Genomic DNA, 19309 nt, shown 5'->3' with positions numbered 1-19309 from the left:
GAAAATGTACAAGAAAATCAGCAAACACTTTTTTTTGCACAGGCTCGAGGTGTGCCCTACCGTTTCATATTTTCCACAATACATGTATATCAACCGCATGAACATTTATACGAGGGCACATATACAAATGTAGAAGCAATTTAGAACAAAAGTTGAATTCATTACAAAAACTTTCTGGGTATAAAGCTGTAAGTGGGACAGAAAACATCCCGTCGGCATGAACACTTTTTACAAGTTTCGGTATGAACACTTTTAATTGCTCGCTTAGCCAATAAGACGGACAAAAAAAGAATTACTTTGAACAGACCAAGATATAGGCTAATATAGTACAATTGTACGTGCGGAATGTATACAACATAGAGCACGCAATTCTGACATACATAAATATGCATACATTACACACTGATGCATAAAGTTTCACGACCCACTTGTTTACGCGCGTGCAGTGGAAAATGTATCTGTGATATGAATTTTTCGTCCACAAACATTAGAGTAAGCCGAGGCCTCACTGAGGTCCATTAAACAAGATGGGACACAATGACACCTGCCTTGTGGTACTAATTAGCCAGCTAATGTAAACATTACGGAAACTAACACTTCGACACCCGAATTCGTGCCACTCATCCATGCAAAGGAAACCTGTAGGGGAATCATTATCGGTTCCATATACGATGCCAAAAACTGGCCGCACAATTTCTCCACGTTATTTCCGCACAGAAGCACTTGGAAAAGGTAACCAAAGACTCGGAAAGAAATCAATGTCACCTTAAGGGGACACACATGAGTAACAATAATGTTAGCACCTCGCTACCGAACGCAGAAAATGAGAACATAGGCGTGCTCAGATTTCTCCATCAGATTTCTCCCCCCCCCCCCCCTTTGCACTTTGTCGAGTCCGAAAGGAACAAAACAAGGTCAACCATGGATGAGCCATGGATGCAAAAATGAAAATGAATCGATGGCGTGCTTCTCCCGACGGCCACCGGGGGTAAAGGTAGGAGGTAAATTGTGCTTCGTATTCACCATCGAAGGTCCTCGGTTGACATTATTGCCGAAGAGCATGCGCAGCCATAACCCTGCGCATTAAAGATGACGCGAGAGGTTCGACAGAGTAATGTATGGGGCAGAATTGGCGCCCCCTTACAGATTACTTGAGAAAGCGGCCGCCCCCCCCCCCCCTCCCTGCGCTCACCTTTGCATAAGAGAGTTCTTAGGACACCACGAACTCCATGCATGTATACATGTCGCCTCACATGCTGCGCCGATTTAGCGCAGCGCGTGCATGACCGCGCATGCTCGTAAAACTTACGGCATGACAATAAGTGCTAGTCATATGCTGTAAACCCAATGATGGCTGAATGCACGGCACGGCGCACGCACTGCCAACTCCCATCCCACTGCTCAAGGGTGAGAAAAGACGAAGACTACGGCAACTGCGGGAGGGAGCAAAAACTACGCACGCTATGACATCGTATTTGAAGTGTAAGGTACACACACAGAGCGCCACTTTCAACAATGTTTACTTCGAAAACAGCACAGTTTATATGCCCATCACGCGCTGTCACAAGCGTGTGCGTACTGTCCGTCGTCGTTACCGCGCCTTACACTTCAAATATGCTAAACCAACACGCCCAGTCTGCCATTCTTACAAACTATGCCATCGCCTCCGAGATAGCGCACCTTCCATCTCGGAAGCCAAGGCTGTGCGCTCCCTCCTTTGCTCCTAGCGCTCTTGGCGATGGAAACAGTCGGCAGTCACGTGATAGCGCGTAGAATCACGTGGGGTGCTTTAGCCTGGAAGCCAGGGGAAGCCGCGCCGGCCGCGCTGCGCTTCGTTCTCGCTTGGCTGTGGTTGTGCTGGTTGTGCGTCGTCGTGCGGTATAGTTTGGTTTTCGTTCGCGTACAGCGATGTGTTAACTTACATGTTGTGCAGCTGTGAGTGGTGTGATCTAAGATGTCGCCCCTACGTTGTGCGTTAGCCATGCGTCTTCTCAGCGAAAGTGGCTGTACGCTGTCGAAAACGGATACGTTGAGATTCAGCCGTGCCATTGTCACGACATTGTTGGCGGTATGGGATCTTATCATCACGAATGTTCCAGGCGAGTACCTGCTTTCTCTTTTATGTTGTTGTGGTTAGCGTTTGTGTATTGCGTGAGATGTCATTGTATGTACGGAGCGGTTCACTGCTAAATGGAACAGGGAAGCTTGGCGGCCGCTTCCGCCTGCGACGAGTTTCGCGCAGGCAAAGCACCCGTTGTTCTGAACTCTTTCGTCCTTTCTTTATTTGCTGTCGCGCCGGCCGCGCTTCGAATCCGCGCCTTGTTCTCTACCTTCGTGAAGCGAATCGTTTCAGCGTCGAAAGTGCGCCGTCCGCGGTGTCGGGCAGTGGCTGTTTCGCGCTTCATGTTACATTTGGCTGTGGACCGCTGCGCACAGCCATTTTGTCACTATACCTCAAAGCGCGTGTGTAATACTCGGATGTAAGTGAATGTCTACCTGAGCTGGTACAATGCGGCGGGACACCTACCTAGGTTATATAATGCAACAGGATCGACAATTGGGCTACTTGGGGACTCATAACGCCCGTGTTAAGCTGCACACGAAACAAGAAAAATATGAAAAAATTTACGTAAACGAAACACTCGCTGCTGCTGCTTGTTCGTGTTTTCTTTGCATTGTGCTGTTTCGGGGGCCCTTCCCCCCGCCCCACCCCCACACACATACACACACATCATTATCTTTGGCACGTGCAGTTTCACGTTTTCCAACCGGTTAATCCTCCCCTTTCGGCCTCTATCGCGCGCGGCGCAACTTATTTTGACGGTCCATGTTCTCAGCGTTATGGACGGTTTGCAGTCAAAGCAAACGAATTCGTGGAACGAACAATAACGTACAAAACTGGAATGGAAATCACGTTTGTGTTTAGCACGCATCTCCTAAGGTTGCAATTTACAAACAGTCGTTGTAATGCCAACTGCAAACAATTTTTGTTCTTGTCTAACCCCATTTGAGGTCAGAACTGCCATGTCGGTCTTCAGATACGTAGTGAAAGGATGAGGGGGGGGGGGGGGAGAGGTCCTGACGTTGTGTGGGGGCCCACATAATACTGCCTCGCGGGCTTCAGGTTGCCGACCTCCTGTTGGAGAATATTCTTCGCACCCGTAATCGTTCCAAGCCTGCTAAGGTTAAGACGTAATTGCGACGAATCGCCCCTGTCGTAGTGGCTGGCCATATGCCTACCGGTTGGCGTATGCCGCGATCACAATTTGTCGCGGAAAGGTTAACCGTGTCCCTCAACTCTTGATATGGCCGACGCCACGCAAAAGATATTTCGTCCTTTGGGAAAGCGAAAGGCCTTGCGAGGGCCAGCTGTTTTAGTTTCCGCGACGGACGCGTACTTCGCGCGCGGTTCATCACAAGGAACGAAGGTGGCAGCCAATGGCGGCCAGGCGCGTTTGGCTCGTCACCTATTTAATCCGCGCAGCACGCATACAACAGCGCTGTGGCAGATGGCTTCACTTTCTTATGGTTATAGGGCTGTGCCGTACTGACAAGTTCATAGGTGGCCGTAACCGCGTTTTTCGTGCTTTCCGTTGTTTATCTGTAACGGCGTTGCCGCATGCATTCGCGCTGAAGTCAGACTTATTGATAGGCCTTTCGCTTTCCCAAAGGACGAAAGACCTTTCGCGTGGCGTCGGCCATATCACGAGTTGAGGGTCGCGGTTAATCTTTCCGCGACAAATCGTGATCGCGGCATGCGCCAACCTGTATGCATATGGCCAGCCACGACGACAGGGTAGTCTTACTTGGCGATTCGTCGCAATTACGTTTTAACCATAGCAGGCTTAGAACGATTACGTGTTAGTGATAACTTACTTAAAAGACATGAATGCGTAGCACTCAAGTCTTCATTTGTTCGAATTTGTCCGAATATTCCAAAAAGCGTGATTTCACATTTTTAGCCCAATATGCTAATAATTAATATATTACCGAAATACTCGATTCGTATTCGAAATTCTGAATACATGCACACACCTATGTACTACCGATCAAGTACACAACTAAAATTGTTATTAAAGGAAAGTAATTGTTCGAGGGCTAGTTTCTTTGTTAGACAGCGCTTATTATTGTCTGTTGGTTTCATTTGTTGCGTATTGGCCTCGAGGCCCACCACTGGAAACGCCGGCGCCACCGTCGGCGTGACGTACTTGGCAGGATCACGTGGTCTCCGCGGCCGCGTCGGCTGCTTGTGGCGCACTGCCGCGTGCTTTGAAAACGAGTTTCAAGTCCCACATGCGCCGCGGTCTGTTCAAATTCGGAAGTTTTCTCTCATTTTCTACTCAATTGAAACCATTTTAATAGAGTGGCTGCCTCCGAAGGCGACGAACATGGGGCTCTACCGCTCGGTGCCGCAGCGCCGCGCTTACGCAAAGGAGCCCAGTGTCAGCCTGCACTGGTAACCGCGGGACAAGAAACAGCGTGAAGCATGGGTTGTAAAGCTAAGAACCGGCAAGTAGCCATCCGCTACTAGTCTTGTGTGCAACAAGCACTTCCGCGACGAAGACTTTTGTTACTGCGTCGGGCCTGCGATGTTCGGTGAGTAGCAGACAGCGCGCACTGAGACGATGGCTCGCGCGCGCTTCCCGCCGGCAAATGATCCTTGTCGGCCACAGGATGGTAAAAGCGCTACATTTTACCACGTGCGATGCCATCTCAGAACCCTCCAATGCGACCTCTTGATCGTCGGTCCCGTGCTCAGCGTCCACAAAATCGGCTGCAGATGCACAAGTCATTGTTTAGATACGTTGAATTAAAAAACGCACAGGGTCCCTTATGCATTCGTTAAAGATGACTAGAAGGCGAAAGCCATCTTCTTCTTGTCAGTCGATGTACTGATTCTCCCGCGTTACTGTATTTTCTTTCTTTTCCTAGGCGTCGCATGCTACTACATCCTCGGTCTCGTAGACTGGTTCTCCTTCCACCAGCAATCTCGAAGTGGTGAAGCTTTGGTCTATGAATTTGTTGATCACAGAGAGCGGCAAGTTCACTGGAATGCAAACGGAACGATAATTAAGGAGCATTAAAAAAAGGCATCGCATTTGCTCACGTTTTGTGTGAGCACCAAACGAAACGATCGAATGCGCTGAATAAAGAAACAGAAGCAGCGGCATTTGCCCGCTGAGAAGACCGATCAATACGCAGTGCGAGACAACTTGTCAAATGACATTGAAACGTACCCGAATTTAGACCGAAAAAGAAAAAAAAAACACTGAATCGTCGGGACGGCAGCATCACAAAGTTGTCATGCGCACCGCGAAGCCGCAGTTGTACGGAAATTGTTTTTGAACTGCTCTGATAGCGTCCGCACAACAGTAGTTGTTTGTTTACTCACAAATTCTCATGTTTTGCGGCCTAAAGTTCACAGCGCGGTGCCAAAACGCGCTCGTAGCAAAAGCGAAACCATCAGTACGAACATACATGCAGACGCTCATACATGTAGAGGCACCGTCAGTCGTCGCGAACCCGTGCGATCGCTGGCTTGAGGCTTCTTTCTGTTATGCTCCGTTTGGTTATACAGGCAGCCTACTCTAACGAGATATTTCATATAGTTTGCACTCAGCGAATGACTACCTTCACGCAAGAAGCCGGTTCAGGGGTCTCCAACGCGGTGACAGCGTGAAGCGGGTGCTCGGTTTTCTGCAAAGAGACAGCGACTGTAGACTATCTTGTGCTTTCAGTTCGTCGAAAATGATTATCTTGACAGTAAAGAACACAGTTCATTTCGAAAGTACTTACAGAAATGCCCTGGAGGGCTTCCGCGAAGTGTTTTTGTAGAGCGCCGCCAGCAAAACCTATGGGGAGCGCGCCGGCGGCATCCTGCCTAGCACGCAATCGAGGCGCGTCCGATAGAGGGCGACTCCGTAACTCCTCGAGGCCAATATGACAGTTATTACAGCACAATATTTCGCCTAGGTTGATCACAGAGCTAGTAGGTGCTCCATATATTAATTTTTTCGAGCTCGTAAAACAGAAGCAGCTGTAGAAACTGTTCACCACTGTGTGCGCCTTCTTTTTTTAATGCACAGGGAGACCAGTAGCGCCCATAGCATCAGCTTTGTTCCCTTTGCCGTTTGTTCCCTGCGCAACTAATTATGCATGCCATTACACTGGCACTAAATTTTCTGCACTGTACAGGACATTATACTGTAGCGAACGGGTCTGGGGAAGTAGGTGCGTATTCACGTTGTATTAGTGCTCGAACACACAAGTACACAATAAATAGCGGGAACGTGTTTACGATTGTGTTTGCGCTGTAGTACAAGGTGCATATGCAGTACACAATCACAATGCATTTTATTCTTCAATGCAGGGTGACATTCTTGCAATCCCTTGTGCTCCATCTACTGACAGCGGTATTTCAGAGGTGCCATACGTTGCATCAACTAGACAGTGGGGTTCCAGTGGGTCCAAGTGCATCTACTTGCGGTTTTGCAGATTTCCCCTACCTCGAGCTCAAACATGAACAATTTCTGTTAAGGACAATGAAACGGCTTGCTGTATGAGAGCGCCCTTTTCAGTTTTGCAATTTTTAGTACAACGGGCGATTTTCGGCATCTGTTTGCATGAATTATATTTTTAGTGTTGATATAATGCGAAGGTCTGTTAGTTTTCGAGCACAGTAAGAATGTTTTAGATTTTTTGACTATTCAAGGCATCTTAATAAGGAATTCATTATTTTCATCTAACAAATCATTTTCAAGTATCAGGCACCTTCATTGGCAGGTTCGATCAGCTTATGTTTGTTGTCAAAGTGCACATAACACAAATTTTGTTGTACGTAAAAAAAGTTTGATCATTACCCATGCCTGTTTTTTCCCAATTTTTCATACTTTTCTGTATCACAGCATACAATAAATATTTTATATTTTTTGAAAATCAAGAGTTACGTTTTGCAGACCAGTTTGACTGGATGTGGAAGCCATATTAAGCATTGCTTTGTACATATGCTCGTACATGATGTTGTATATACATATTTATATGTGTGTACTACTTCTGATTTTATTCCATGATCCTTAATATGCAGCACAAGTGGGTGATGACCGAATTTGAAGCTTCAGATTAACGCACGAGGCTTACGCATGGATCACTACAGATTTCACTAATTCGGGGTGTCTTTCCAACCAAGCCCTCCTTATGTGAACACGACCTTTGCCAAACCAATATGAAGACGCGTTTGTGCAAATTCGGTAGTACACCCCGAATTAATGACATGCGCAGGAACACATGCATGACGCCCTTTGTGACCACCTAAAGCTTCTGTTTCGGCCATTACACATGACGCTAAAGGAATCGTGTGCACCCTTCCAACACCCATACGAAAGGGTGTTAATACTAGCTAACACCCTAACACCCCATAAAATTTTTGCTGAACACCCTTTCTTTAGGGTGTTAAATTAACACCCTAATTGAAGGGTGTAGTCAATAACACCCTAAGGTTGTCCGTCTGGCGACAAACCAATTTACACCCTTAAGGGTGTAAAAATGTTTATTGTGTACATTGGTTATTGCAATACATATCGGAGCGGCATTTAAGATATTTGGATTCAGCGCTAGCACGAACAAGTTTTGAACAGACTCGAATATCATGCTCTTCAGTATCAAGCATCTTGTTTAAACTGAAACAAAATGCAATTGAAAAGGCATCACTATTGCTTCACAAACTTTGATTTTTTTTATTTCTCCAGAACGGCAACCTATCTTCTAATATTTGCACTGCTACTTTCCAGAGGTTCTCGTCGATCTCACACTTACTCAGGCTTATCAAGGCGAAAGCCTTAGATGCCTAACCAAACGCGAAATTTGACTGTCGGCGTCAACACAAGTGATGCAAAAAACATCGTCAGGTGATGACGTCCCCACATTACGTCATCATAACCTCACAGATCGCGAAAATCTGCTACATCACAACTGCGCCATAAGGAAGGCACTATGACGTCAGGTAACGTGACGTCACATGATGACGTCATCACATGACATCATCGCTTGGTCAAAGATCGGCTGATCACGCAGGCAATGTAAAAGCAGATTAGGTGCAGAAATATTCCAATGCTTCCAATCTCCGGAGGCGGTGCTAAACCACGTTGAATGCGTAAAGCTCTCGGAGGGAGCCGGGGAGGATCAACGCATCGACTGTGAGGGAAAAGAAGAAGATGGCTCTCGCCTTCGAGCCGTTTTGGGAGTATGCATGAATGAGCCTGGCAGTATTTTTCCTGCAGTTGTCGTTGTTTGTAATTGTTATTCACACTTGCATCGCCGCCTCCGTACGGTGCAATAAAATGAAGATTATATTGGCCTCAAGATTTGTGTTTTTAGCATCTACAACGCATTCATTAAGTACTTTGTAACAAATGAAATTCGTACTCTACCTGAAGTCGAGTGTCAAGCCGAATTCGACTTAAAAATAAACGACAAGGCGTCACAACGGAAGAACGCAAACATTTACATGTAAAAGAGGGTTACAGCATCGTCTTTTATTTTACTTTGCGCAAGCAATCAGGGTCTTCCTTACACTAGGAAATAATGACTAAACGGATGAAGAGAGTGAATCAGTAACAGTTTCAGAATTTAAGCCATGTTTCTTTTTTTTTTTGCGACCGAAATATCGCTACTTGCTGTCGGCATAGTTCATTCGGATATCTTCTGGTCAGTAAGACTTGTAACAACATCAGGTCGGTTATCCTGTTATTCTACCTGAAAATGTGTGGCGTGTTTGTACACTGCAACGAGGTTATTTGGCCGATCAGCGTAAGACCCTAAAAACAACAAAAAAAAAACGACTCCAATAGACTTGAAGTCAAGCATCGGAGAACAAATATCTATTCTCGACGTTTGAAGAATGCGTTCAATAAATTGGATGTCTGAGAGGATTCGCGGTCTCCCGTAATCATTTATAACACTCCGACTTCTTCCTCTTAGATCACGTTTACATTGTGGTATTCCTTTACGTACCTATTTATTATTTTTGACTTAGAAAACTACTGCTACTGTGCATCAACTATTTATCGATATGTGTTCTTGCCTCTTAGAAAGTATTAGCAGACTGGTAGCGTGCTTTTTTTTTGTTAGCTCACAAGAAAGTAGTGCACTGCAATCAAGAGTAAAAGAGGGGCTGCATCAAGGCATCAGGGAAGCTTGGAGAGCTTCCAGACATTTTGAATTGAAGATGACACAGGTAGAAAGGCAGGAACAAAAGAGGGAATAAGTAACAGCCTAACAGGAGGTATCTCGCACAATCAATCAATCAATCAATCAATCAATCAATCAATCAATCAATCAATCAATCATCAATCAATCAATCAATCAATCAATCAATCAATCGCGCCTGAGGCACTGCCTTCAGCTGAGGGTTACGTACTCCTTTCGCGGCCAATAGCAAATCGAGGCTCAATAGAGCTGTTTTCCTTTCGTCCTTACTACGTCAGTTGATGGCCTCGTATGGTGACACCTTAGAGTAGTTGCTGCAGGTTCACCACATATGTATAATGCCACACTGAGCTCATCCCAGCCGATGAATTGGAACCATTAAATATAACGTTAACTGAAATATCGAAGCTGCACTGTGTCATAGTGTTCACGGATACATATTTCAAGTGTAAGAAGGGCGTAATAAGAAAGCACGTTGCTTCCACCCCTCATCCATGCCTCTCCCGACTCCTCCCTCCCCCCCCTCCCTCCCTCTAGAAGAAGAAATAGCGAAACGCTCCGGAAGCACCAGCGACTGCATGTCAGCCTCTTTCGCTAGCTCATCTTGTGAAGAGCTTTACGCACATGAATTCATACCAAAGTCAGTCTTGTGTTCTACCACGATGCGCCCAATGCGAACATAAAGAAGCCGTATAAGGCTTTGATGTAAATTTATTACTGACGTATCTCAGGGGCTCCAAATAATACACATTGAAGTTTTGGAATCTCAACTCTATTGAAACGAAATACTCTTCCGTACACGAGAGAATTCTTCTTTGAGAAAATCTAATATGCTTTGGTGCGGGCTGCGCGGTTGCTATTAAACTAAAAAAAAACGGAACAAATAACGTTACCGCTGAAACGAAAGCGGATCCCAGCTGCGTGTTGTGTCTTGAAGATTGCGCACAAAATAAGGTTTTACAGCCACAGGAAGTAATAATAAAGAGATAAGGAAAGGAGGCAAGGTAAGGCAGTGAAGAATCATTGGTCAAAGCGTAATTGACAGTCGGACACGATAGCTCCCAGCGCACAGTGAATTTGAATTTAAGAATGCATGCATAACCGTTACCGTAGTGTAAGAGTGGATCGTCAGTCACGTAGCGGACTTTCAAGTCTTCTGAAATTCTGGGATGAATAGTTGAAAGAGAAGGAACAAGCAAAGGACATGAGAAACTAGCATAGAAACTATATTAATGAGAACTAACAGACAATAACTCCAAGGAAAGTATAGGGGGTGTTATCTGTAGTATTTAGAATGTAAATGTGAAGAAAGTAAAGTGGACGAAAAGATGACTTGCCGCCGGCAGGGACCGAACCTGCGACCTTCGGACGCGTTATTCGAAGGTCGCAGGTTCGGTCCCTGCCGGCGGCAAGACATCTTTTCGTCCACTTTACTTTCTTCACATTTACATTCTAAATACTACAGATAACACCCTCTATACTTTCCTTGGCGTTATTGTCTGTTAGTTCTCATTAATATTGTGTCTAACAAAGATAAACGAGCCCTTAAAATGATCTCCTTTCCTTCAAGCATATAAACTAGCAGCATTGATCAGTTCATTTATTTACATCGATGACGCAGAAAACTCATCACCCTGGAACATTGCTGCAGGGTTACACACCGCTGCAGTGCGGATTAGCCACTGCACATAGCAGGGTAGCTAACTTGATACTCTTATTTCGCTTAACCTACCAGCCTTCCGCATAACATCTCTCTATCACCTTATCTCTTAACGATCTTGGAGTAGGATGCCAGACAGCTGAAGTCGCTTCCATCACATAAGCACTAATCGCAGTGTCCTATTGTATTCGATCTGTCCGTACTACTGCGCATGTGCAGTTCTGACTTTCTGCCTCTTTTGCTCTTTCCAGTCTACATTCCTTTAACCCCAGTGTAGGGTAGCAAATTGGCTGCTCGTTTTGAAGAACTTCTTCGCTTTTACTTATTTTCTTTCTCTCTATCTCTCTCATTAAACGACGAGTAGCAGACACGACGACCTTGGTGCTGTTGCGCACAGCTTCATAACTCGAGCTTTCCGAGAAACTTCCGATGGTGCCTGCCACACAAACCAGGAAAGATATATGCACTACCATCATCACACTGCAGAGGGCTCAGTACACGCGTACCAGCTTCATACCGGCCAACCGCTGCCTTGGCCGCCTCATTCCATTCACGCGTAGCTTCCAATTCCGCGTCGCGTACGAGATCGCGAAAGCATCGCGATTGCTGAGACCCAGAGCAAGCGCGGGATAAAGCTGCGCACTATACGACACGCCGACTCAGAGGGGAGTCCCAGCCGCCGGGTTACATCGCTTTCGGGTGGCAGTTTATGCAAATGCTGCGGCTGCTTTCCGTGACCCCGACGCTGACTTAAATCAGCAAGATAAACGCTGCAGCCTCGGGGCGTTCTTTTCGAGACTCTGACCAATCTCAGCTATCGCGGAGATGGCTTTCGATGCATACATAAAAGCGCCTCGCGATAGAACGTTTGCGATTTCGTGGTGTAACTACACGTTTAACATCCCTTCTTGTTAAGTTATAGGTTAACTGGCCGATGTTGTAATGCTTAAGCGCCAACTGTCTTTGTGAGAGCGGCCGTATGTGCACTGTACGCATAGTACAGTGGCATTTTCGTGAAATGTTTTTCTTTCTACATAGCCTTTTAAAGTCATCTTTATATGTTTTCGGCCTGCAGGTAAAATTCAATTCAGGCATTCGTATTTCTCTAGTACAAATCAACAAGCGAGACACAAAATATGCCGTAGCCTTCTTTTGAATTTAGTGTGTAAACCTTTTTATTAACTTATTGCACAGTTTGTCAACGTTAGTGCACAGTTTGTCTACATCAATACTGACCTCATGCAGGGGCACGGCTTGTTCGGTTCACACAGGAAGTTGTGTCATAGCATCAGAGCAATATGACCATTTATGCTTTCATGAAGTCTCCGGTCGATGTGTTTACCCTAACAGACACTTTCAGCAATGCAGTGACGTCTGTGTATTTGTGTAAACGCCGTGCACGAAGTTTTTTTAGCGCTTCACTTCAAAATGTATTGCAGTCTTTCCCTATAATTCATCCTTCTAAGTGCTTAAGAAGTGGACGCTTTGTCGATTTCACTATTGCAGTGGGACTATTATCTGCACCACGAAAGAAATATCAGAATGTTCTATTCTAATCTCCAGTTTTATCCGTAATAAATTTCTGTTGCTCTCAACATTCGCAAACCAGCACGGTCGACGCGTTTTAATGACCCCGTAACTTGAACACAGGCGGATGAGTAATTGCTATCCGACTCAACACGCATCTACTGTCTGCGCGGCAGTGTTCGCCCAAGCCCGTTCTTCGCAGCGCCAGGTATTTATTTTACAGCTTTTCCATTAATTGCTTTTAATTATCTTAAATGCGCTTATCAAAGTGGATGGGGAAAAGCGCTGTGTCCTAAAAGAATACGTAGCAAGAAAAAAGAACACACGAATGTTAATAACTCCAGACGAAGAAGATAAAGCACGAAGTTCTGCTTTTGACGATAAAAGATGAAAACTCGGGAAAAGGCTGAATGTTCGTGATGATAATTTCGCTCGCTAACTACCAATTGACTAAAAAAAGTATAAAGTACAAAATTTTGCTTATACAGCGTAGGCTTTCAATAATTATTGGGCGCCCCTGTAAAGTTAACTAACCGTGAGATACTATAAGTACAACTGGAAGACTCATAAAAGGCAAGGGCAGAAAAGAGCGAGAGAGAGAGAAGGCAAGGAGAGTACCAGAACTAGGCATGATCTGCAGCAATAAAAGTAAATATATGGAAGAACTCGCAGACTGGGAGACTCAAATCTTCTAGGGATGAACAAAGCATACAGAGACGCACTTGAGATGCTGAAAAAGAAAAAAAAAGTGTGCGCAGTTTCCACTAGTCGCGCAAGGCTAGAACCGAAAGCGGAGCTAGTGTTCGAGCTAGCTTCTTCCAAGTGTTTGCTAGTAGTACTGACTACTAAGTATGGCTTGGCTTGGCTATTCTTCTTCGGTTTCGGTCAGTTCTCCGCACTACGCACGTGTTACGTATTTTTCGGCGCGAACATGTCACTTGACTAGTTTTCACGCGATTTTAGTCACGTGACGAGTTGCTGCGCGACGTTTTGTGATTTTTAGTTAACGTGATTTTAGTCTCGTGACTACTTGTTGCGTTAGGTTACGTGATCTTTAGTCACGTAACAGACTCGCCAATTATGGTTATTGCATTCAATTCAATTATGGTCAGCGTTAAGTATGATTCAGATGACATTTATTGGTGGGAAAGCGCATCATGAAAAGCAGCAATGTGGCGCACCGGGCTGACAACAGAAATATTATTTTAGGCGTCCAGACGGCCTATAGTAGTGATGGGGCTGCATATCTGCGCAGCTGTGCGTGATATTACTGATTCAATCACGGCCGCAGCCAGCGCATTCCGATTGGAGGCGCAATGCAAAAGCTTTCGTCAGTTAGTTTAGGTGAAATTCAAAGAAAATCAGGAGATCACGCGGGCCTCACAACCAGATGGCAATTTTTTGCTCGAATAACCACATAACTTAGTTTCCAGGGCACTGTTTCCGGTATGGTAGAACTCAAAATTTGAGCTTATGCTCACATTTCGAGTTAAATCATACCGGAAATCGCAGATGAGCAGGATTTATTGTAAATGAGTCGTATCCGACAGGCGAATTGATATCTCTACCAAAGTGTCGGCTTTCATTTCGTTATAAGAGAGAATCTCAAAGCGAATTGGAAGTTGCTAAAAAAATCTAGGTATCGTGAAACCTTCACAACGTGCAATGCGGCTGTTTTTGCGAGAATGATTGCAAGTTTTTCGTCATGGCTCAGGGAGTTCGAGATAAGGCACATAGAATCCCCGACACGGTAAACACGACGCTACTGTTATGTTCCGGCGTGGGTGCATTGCTTTTACTTGTTCGGCTCGTTTCTTTATGCATCGCTCGCAAACCAGCTAACTTGGCCATTGCTTCTCTCATAGTATTGAGAAGCGAGCTGTACTAGCTTCGTTAGCGCCGAGTCCCCTCTGTTGCCTTCCCCTTGTCCGTTTTTTTTTTTTGCGGTAGTCAGATATGTCTGTATCTGACAGTATGTAGGGATTCGAATTTCGAAGGCAATCTGTGGTGTGGAAGAACGGGCACATGTGGTGAATTTGAGAGTACAGTTTACACCTGGGCGGAAATACCATTCCTTCGTTTCACTATTCTTGAGCCTAAAGTCCAATGTAATGGAAAATTATGTTCTGCCAAAGATGATCGAATCTACTTAAGGTCCATGCTTATTCTTATTGTAGCGAAGAGGAATGCCCAGCGCTGCAGCCACATCGCCAGCTCTGCTCGATGCACGAGCTGGAGCTGCCCAGCCTGTGTTTGCTGCAACGCTGCCTGCGCCTGTACAGCTCTTGCTGTCCCTGCTCGGACGCTCCCAGGCCAGCGCTTTTATTATATTTTTGATGGAGGTGCTGGGCATTCCTCTTCGCTACATTACGAACAATTACTATACCAAAACTTTGGTTTAGTCATAATGGTTAAGTTCCATCAGTAATGCAATAATGGCGAAGAAAAAACCTTTTAATAATAAGCAGCTTCTGCATCGTAAGAGAATACCAGAACCAAATAATAATGGCGTTATGAAAGCAGCAGCGAATGCTTACATAGAGATTCGCCTTATCCAGGGTAATTTCACTCTGGCTTTTTAGCGGCATAACTATCATTTTTATTACCATCAGCACAACTTCGTCTCAGCACATTAGCTTTATACTTTACTGTGGGAAGTCTTTGTAAAACACTCCCTCCACTCTGTGGGCAAGGAAATTGGCCACGCACAAAGCTAACCACAAGACGACCAAGGCTTCTGAATCACCAAACTCACGAAACAAGTTTTACTTTGACCTCTCGTTTCTCTCCTTCTATACGTGATCTTCATTTCATGTCTTCATTTGCTCTCCTATAACCTTTACTTCGCTAACATGAGAATAAAAATTCAAATTACCCACCATACCAGGCAGCGCAAATCTGGATCAGAATCCCTCCTGTCCATCGCGATTTTGATCCAGACTTACCCCTTCTTGTAATTCAATTGAATAGACATACACGACTATAGTGTGCTACATAAGGAAAGAAAACAATGATGCAGCTGTGTTACTTAAACAACTGGTAGTTTGCGTAACGTACATCCCAGCTGAACGAGTGTGCAAATATTTGAAGTGCACTATACCCTCCTTTCTTTGCTTCGGGCGTGCTTCTCCCCGCATACTTCAGTTGCCTGCTCTTACTTCACCATTTCTACAGATCCTCGATGGAGACTTCACACGCACACAGTCCATGACGCATCTTGAGCAGTCGGGCTTACTCACATCCAACGAACTCCATCAAAACCGTGTGTAATATAGGCAAAGCTCTAGAAAAAAGAAGAGTAGCGGGAACAAGACACTACTTTGACGAATTCAAGATAGAAAATATGTTGGCTCGTTTGCATTCATGATGTGGTTTGCGTAGAGCTCACAAGAAAGAACAATGGACGAAGAACAAACGCTTACGTTGCTGATCGGGGTCGAATCCCGACCGCGACGGCCGGATTTCGACGGACGCAAAATGCTAGAGGCCCGTGTGCCTAAATTTAGGCGCACGGTAAAGGACCCCAGGTGGTCGAAATTTCCGGAGAGCTCCACTACGGCGTCTCTCATAAGCATATCGTGGTTTTGGGACGTAAAACCCGAACAATTATTATAAACACTTGGCTACATTGGCTGGCTCTCAAATGAATATCATTTGGCAAAACAAACCGAACGAAACCAGGCCGTTATCAACAACGCGTGAGGAGCTTTAGAAGCAGCTCGCATCCTGGCACGAGAACATTTGCACTACGCATCAACCAAGCCCACCATACTCTATCCCTCATACTGAGCTAAAGTTGATATTATTTGTGCTATTATCCACTTCCGTAGCTTATCACGTAAGGTGTCGCGCTGCTGAGCTTGAGAGCGCGGGTTCGATTCCCAGCTATAGTGGCCGAATTTCCATGGCGATGAAATGCTAATAACACCCGTCTGCTTAGATTAAGCTGCAGGTGGTCGACATTAATGCGGAGTCACCCACTACCGCGTGCCTCATAATCACATCGTGGCTAAGCACGTAAAACCCACGTAATTCTTATTATTGCATTTCGCAAGAAATGAAAGGTATAACTTGCGAACCTGCCATTCGACCCAACAGTGACTAACGGCGAGTTAAACGGTCAGACAGCAAGCGGATACAAAGAGGACCACGTGAGGCGAGTACAGGAGCTCTGATCCCGGCCTTTCCGTGTTCGGACGCCGCACATGTTCGCAGCGTGTTCCACCAGCGACGGCCAAGAAGGTACAGCGCGCTGGGCGAAACTTAGTTTTGAGAAACTCTACCTTGAACCAGAGGTAAATGAGATAAGATTCAATGACATACCGGGAAATCGCGTGTCAAGACAACCCACGTGCCAATATTTGCAGTGAAATTAGACGACTTAGCTATAGAATTGAATTCTCAGGAAATTTCCTCCTTTTTTATGTAGCACACAAACACACACACACACACACACACACACACACACACACACACACACACACACACACACACCCGCATGCACGCACGAACGCATAAATAACGCTAGAAAAAACAGACAAAGAAAAAATTGGCGAAGCTTGCACTAAGTCGTGCAAGGCTTGAAACAGCAAAACTAGACGATTCTGAAGTCTAATCTGGTTGCTTCTAGGTTGTTGCTAGGCTTTAGCTAGGTTAGTAACGGCACGGATTCCAAACTCCAGAACCGAGCGTTCGCACCTTTCACAAATCTACGGGCACGTCGTTGGCGTAGGGCTTCCATCGCTTCGGGCTGTTCTTGCAGCCGCCGTTGCCTTTCCTGTTCCCTAGTATGGCAGCTTCGCACTAGCCGTGCCAAGCCTGAAGGAAGAGCGCAGCTCGGTGGCCTTCTTTGTTTTTCACTATTACAGCGAAAGCTGTTATGAGATCACAACAAGGGCCGTTTTTGGCGCCGTAGTTGTCCGCCGCCGCCACCGGTGTCCGTAACCACTATCGCTCGAAATAAGAAAAAAAAACTAAATAAGAAAAAAATTCCACGATGGAACGAGGTTCGAACCTGCGCCCTCCGCGTGTGAGCCCAGTATTCAACCTCAGAGCCATGCTGTTTTTTTTTTCTTTAATTCATGGAAATATGACCCGTTATTGCTGTGAACCACACACTACATACTTCGTCACATTAGAATTACCTTAACATTCAGAACACCCACATTGTTGCCTACAGTAAGAGGCTGTTCAAAAGTCAGGCAAACACACACAAGCGTCCAGAAGTGCAAGCCACTCCGGAACGGGCTCAAAAGTCTCAACAACACTGCGCACTTGAGCAGCTTCTTCTCGGAAGACAGACCTCGTCGATCGTGGTGGCTCGGCGTGCCTGTCGATCATGCGACTTTTCCATAGCGCATAAAGTCCTAATAACATAAATAAATCATACGGTGTATTATTGGTGGGGCTTTTTTTGAAAGGAAGGAACCGAATACCATGAGCTGCGATTGGAAGGTCTTTTCTGATTGTTCTCTTTAGAATGTCCCAGAAATAAAATGCGTCACGACAATGGATAAAACAATGCTCTATCGTCTCAGGTTGGTCACAGAGTCGACAATTTACAGTCCAGGGCACATATATTGCTTTTTCATTGAGCCATTTCTTCACTGGTAGAGTGGATGTGTGCAGTTTAAAGAAAAACGTTTTCGCTGCTGGCGATATGCACATCCTACGTACACGGAATAATACATCATGGCCAGGCAAAAACAAATATGGCAGTCGATATACAGGTTCTGGGAAAAGGCTATTCACAAGTGCAGCGGTTAGCGTTGTTCTGTCTATATTATATAAATACTCTAATGTAAATCTGGTTTTCAAAAAGTTGACAGTATCAACAATTTCTTTTAAGAATCCCGACAACTGCGATTCCTTGGCAACATTTGTCGTGACATAAAGAAAAGGAAGATGATAACTCAGACGGTTTCGAAGAACTGCCAACAAAAATGGGTGACAGACGTCTTTAAGATAAAAAAATCGCAACACCAACTGTCGCACAAACAAATGCACCAGACTGAGGCCGCCCTTCTCAAGTGGAAGAAAAAGGTTGTCTCTTCTCATAGGTTCCCATGAAGAGCCCCAAATAAAACAAGCAAATATCCTGTGAAACGCTTGAATGTGCACACGAGAGCAGTGCAATACCTGCAAAACATAGACAAGCTTTGATGCAAGAAATACATTGCACGCTTTAGCTCTTGAAAAAATGGAAAGGTCTCGTCCGTGCCATGTTGACACCTTTCGACGGATATTAGTTATCGCGGACGTCCAATGTGGGCCGCTATTACGATAGTTATCAAGAGGCACACCAAGATACCGCATAGCAGTCGCATTCCAATGGATATTTGAGAACACTGAGGGAGTTTGAGCCCACATTCCCAGCCAGAACCCTCTGCTTTTATCAAAATTTATACTGGCTCCAGCGATTTCACAGAAGCGTAACGTAGTGTTTACTGCTTCTTGAACACTAGGTTTATCGGTGCAAAAGAAGGCGATGTCGTCGGCATAAGCTAGAACTTTAATTTCCTCAGCCTCATATCGGTATCCTCTAATGCTAGAATTTAGAAGCACACTTAAACATAGTGGTTCCAGGTATATTGCAAAGAGCAAAGGCGAGAGCGGACACCCCTGACGTACGGATGAATTTAACTCTATTATATCCGAAAGTGTGCGGTTTACAATGAGCCTTGTAGTGCACTTTTTATAACAGAGTGAAATACCATTGTACAGTACGTCACCCAGCTGCAGATGTCTTAGGAGCCTGAACAGGAAAGCATGCTGTACCTTATCAAAGGCTTTAGCGAGGTCTATTTGAAGAAGGGCTACTTGGTCCATACTACCATCGATACATTCAAGGACTGACCGCGCTATATGGATATTTGTTTGTATAGAGCGGCCTCGAATTCCACATGTTTGGTGGTCACC

The 19309-nt window shown here is 45.3% G+C and overlaps 1 protein-coding gene across 1 annotated transcript; it reads right to left on the bottom strand.

Annotated features, from left to right (window-relative positions):
* Positions 1–17581: 17581 nt before the first annotated feature.
* LOC119392866 (uncharacterized) lies at positions 17582–18760 on the bottom strand. Its single transcript, XM_037659798.1, has one exon. It carries the CDS (start codon positions 18758–18760, stop codon positions 17582–17584), a length of 1179 nt encoding a protein of 392 aa, XP_037515726.1.
* Positions 18761–19309: the final 549 nt, after the last annotated feature.

The sequence above is a fragment of the Rhipicephalus sanguineus genome, chromosome 5, assembly GCF_013339695.2.
Source record: "Rhipicephalus sanguineus isolate Rsan-2018 chromosome 5, BIME_Rsan_1.4, whole genome shotgun sequence".
In the NCBI taxonomy this organism is placed as follows: domain Eukaryota; kingdom Metazoa; phylum Arthropoda; class Arachnida; order Ixodida; family Ixodidae; genus Rhipicephalus; species Rhipicephalus sanguineus.
Note: the sequence above shows the minus strand (reverse complement) of the source record. Positions and strands in the feature narration are given on the sequence as shown.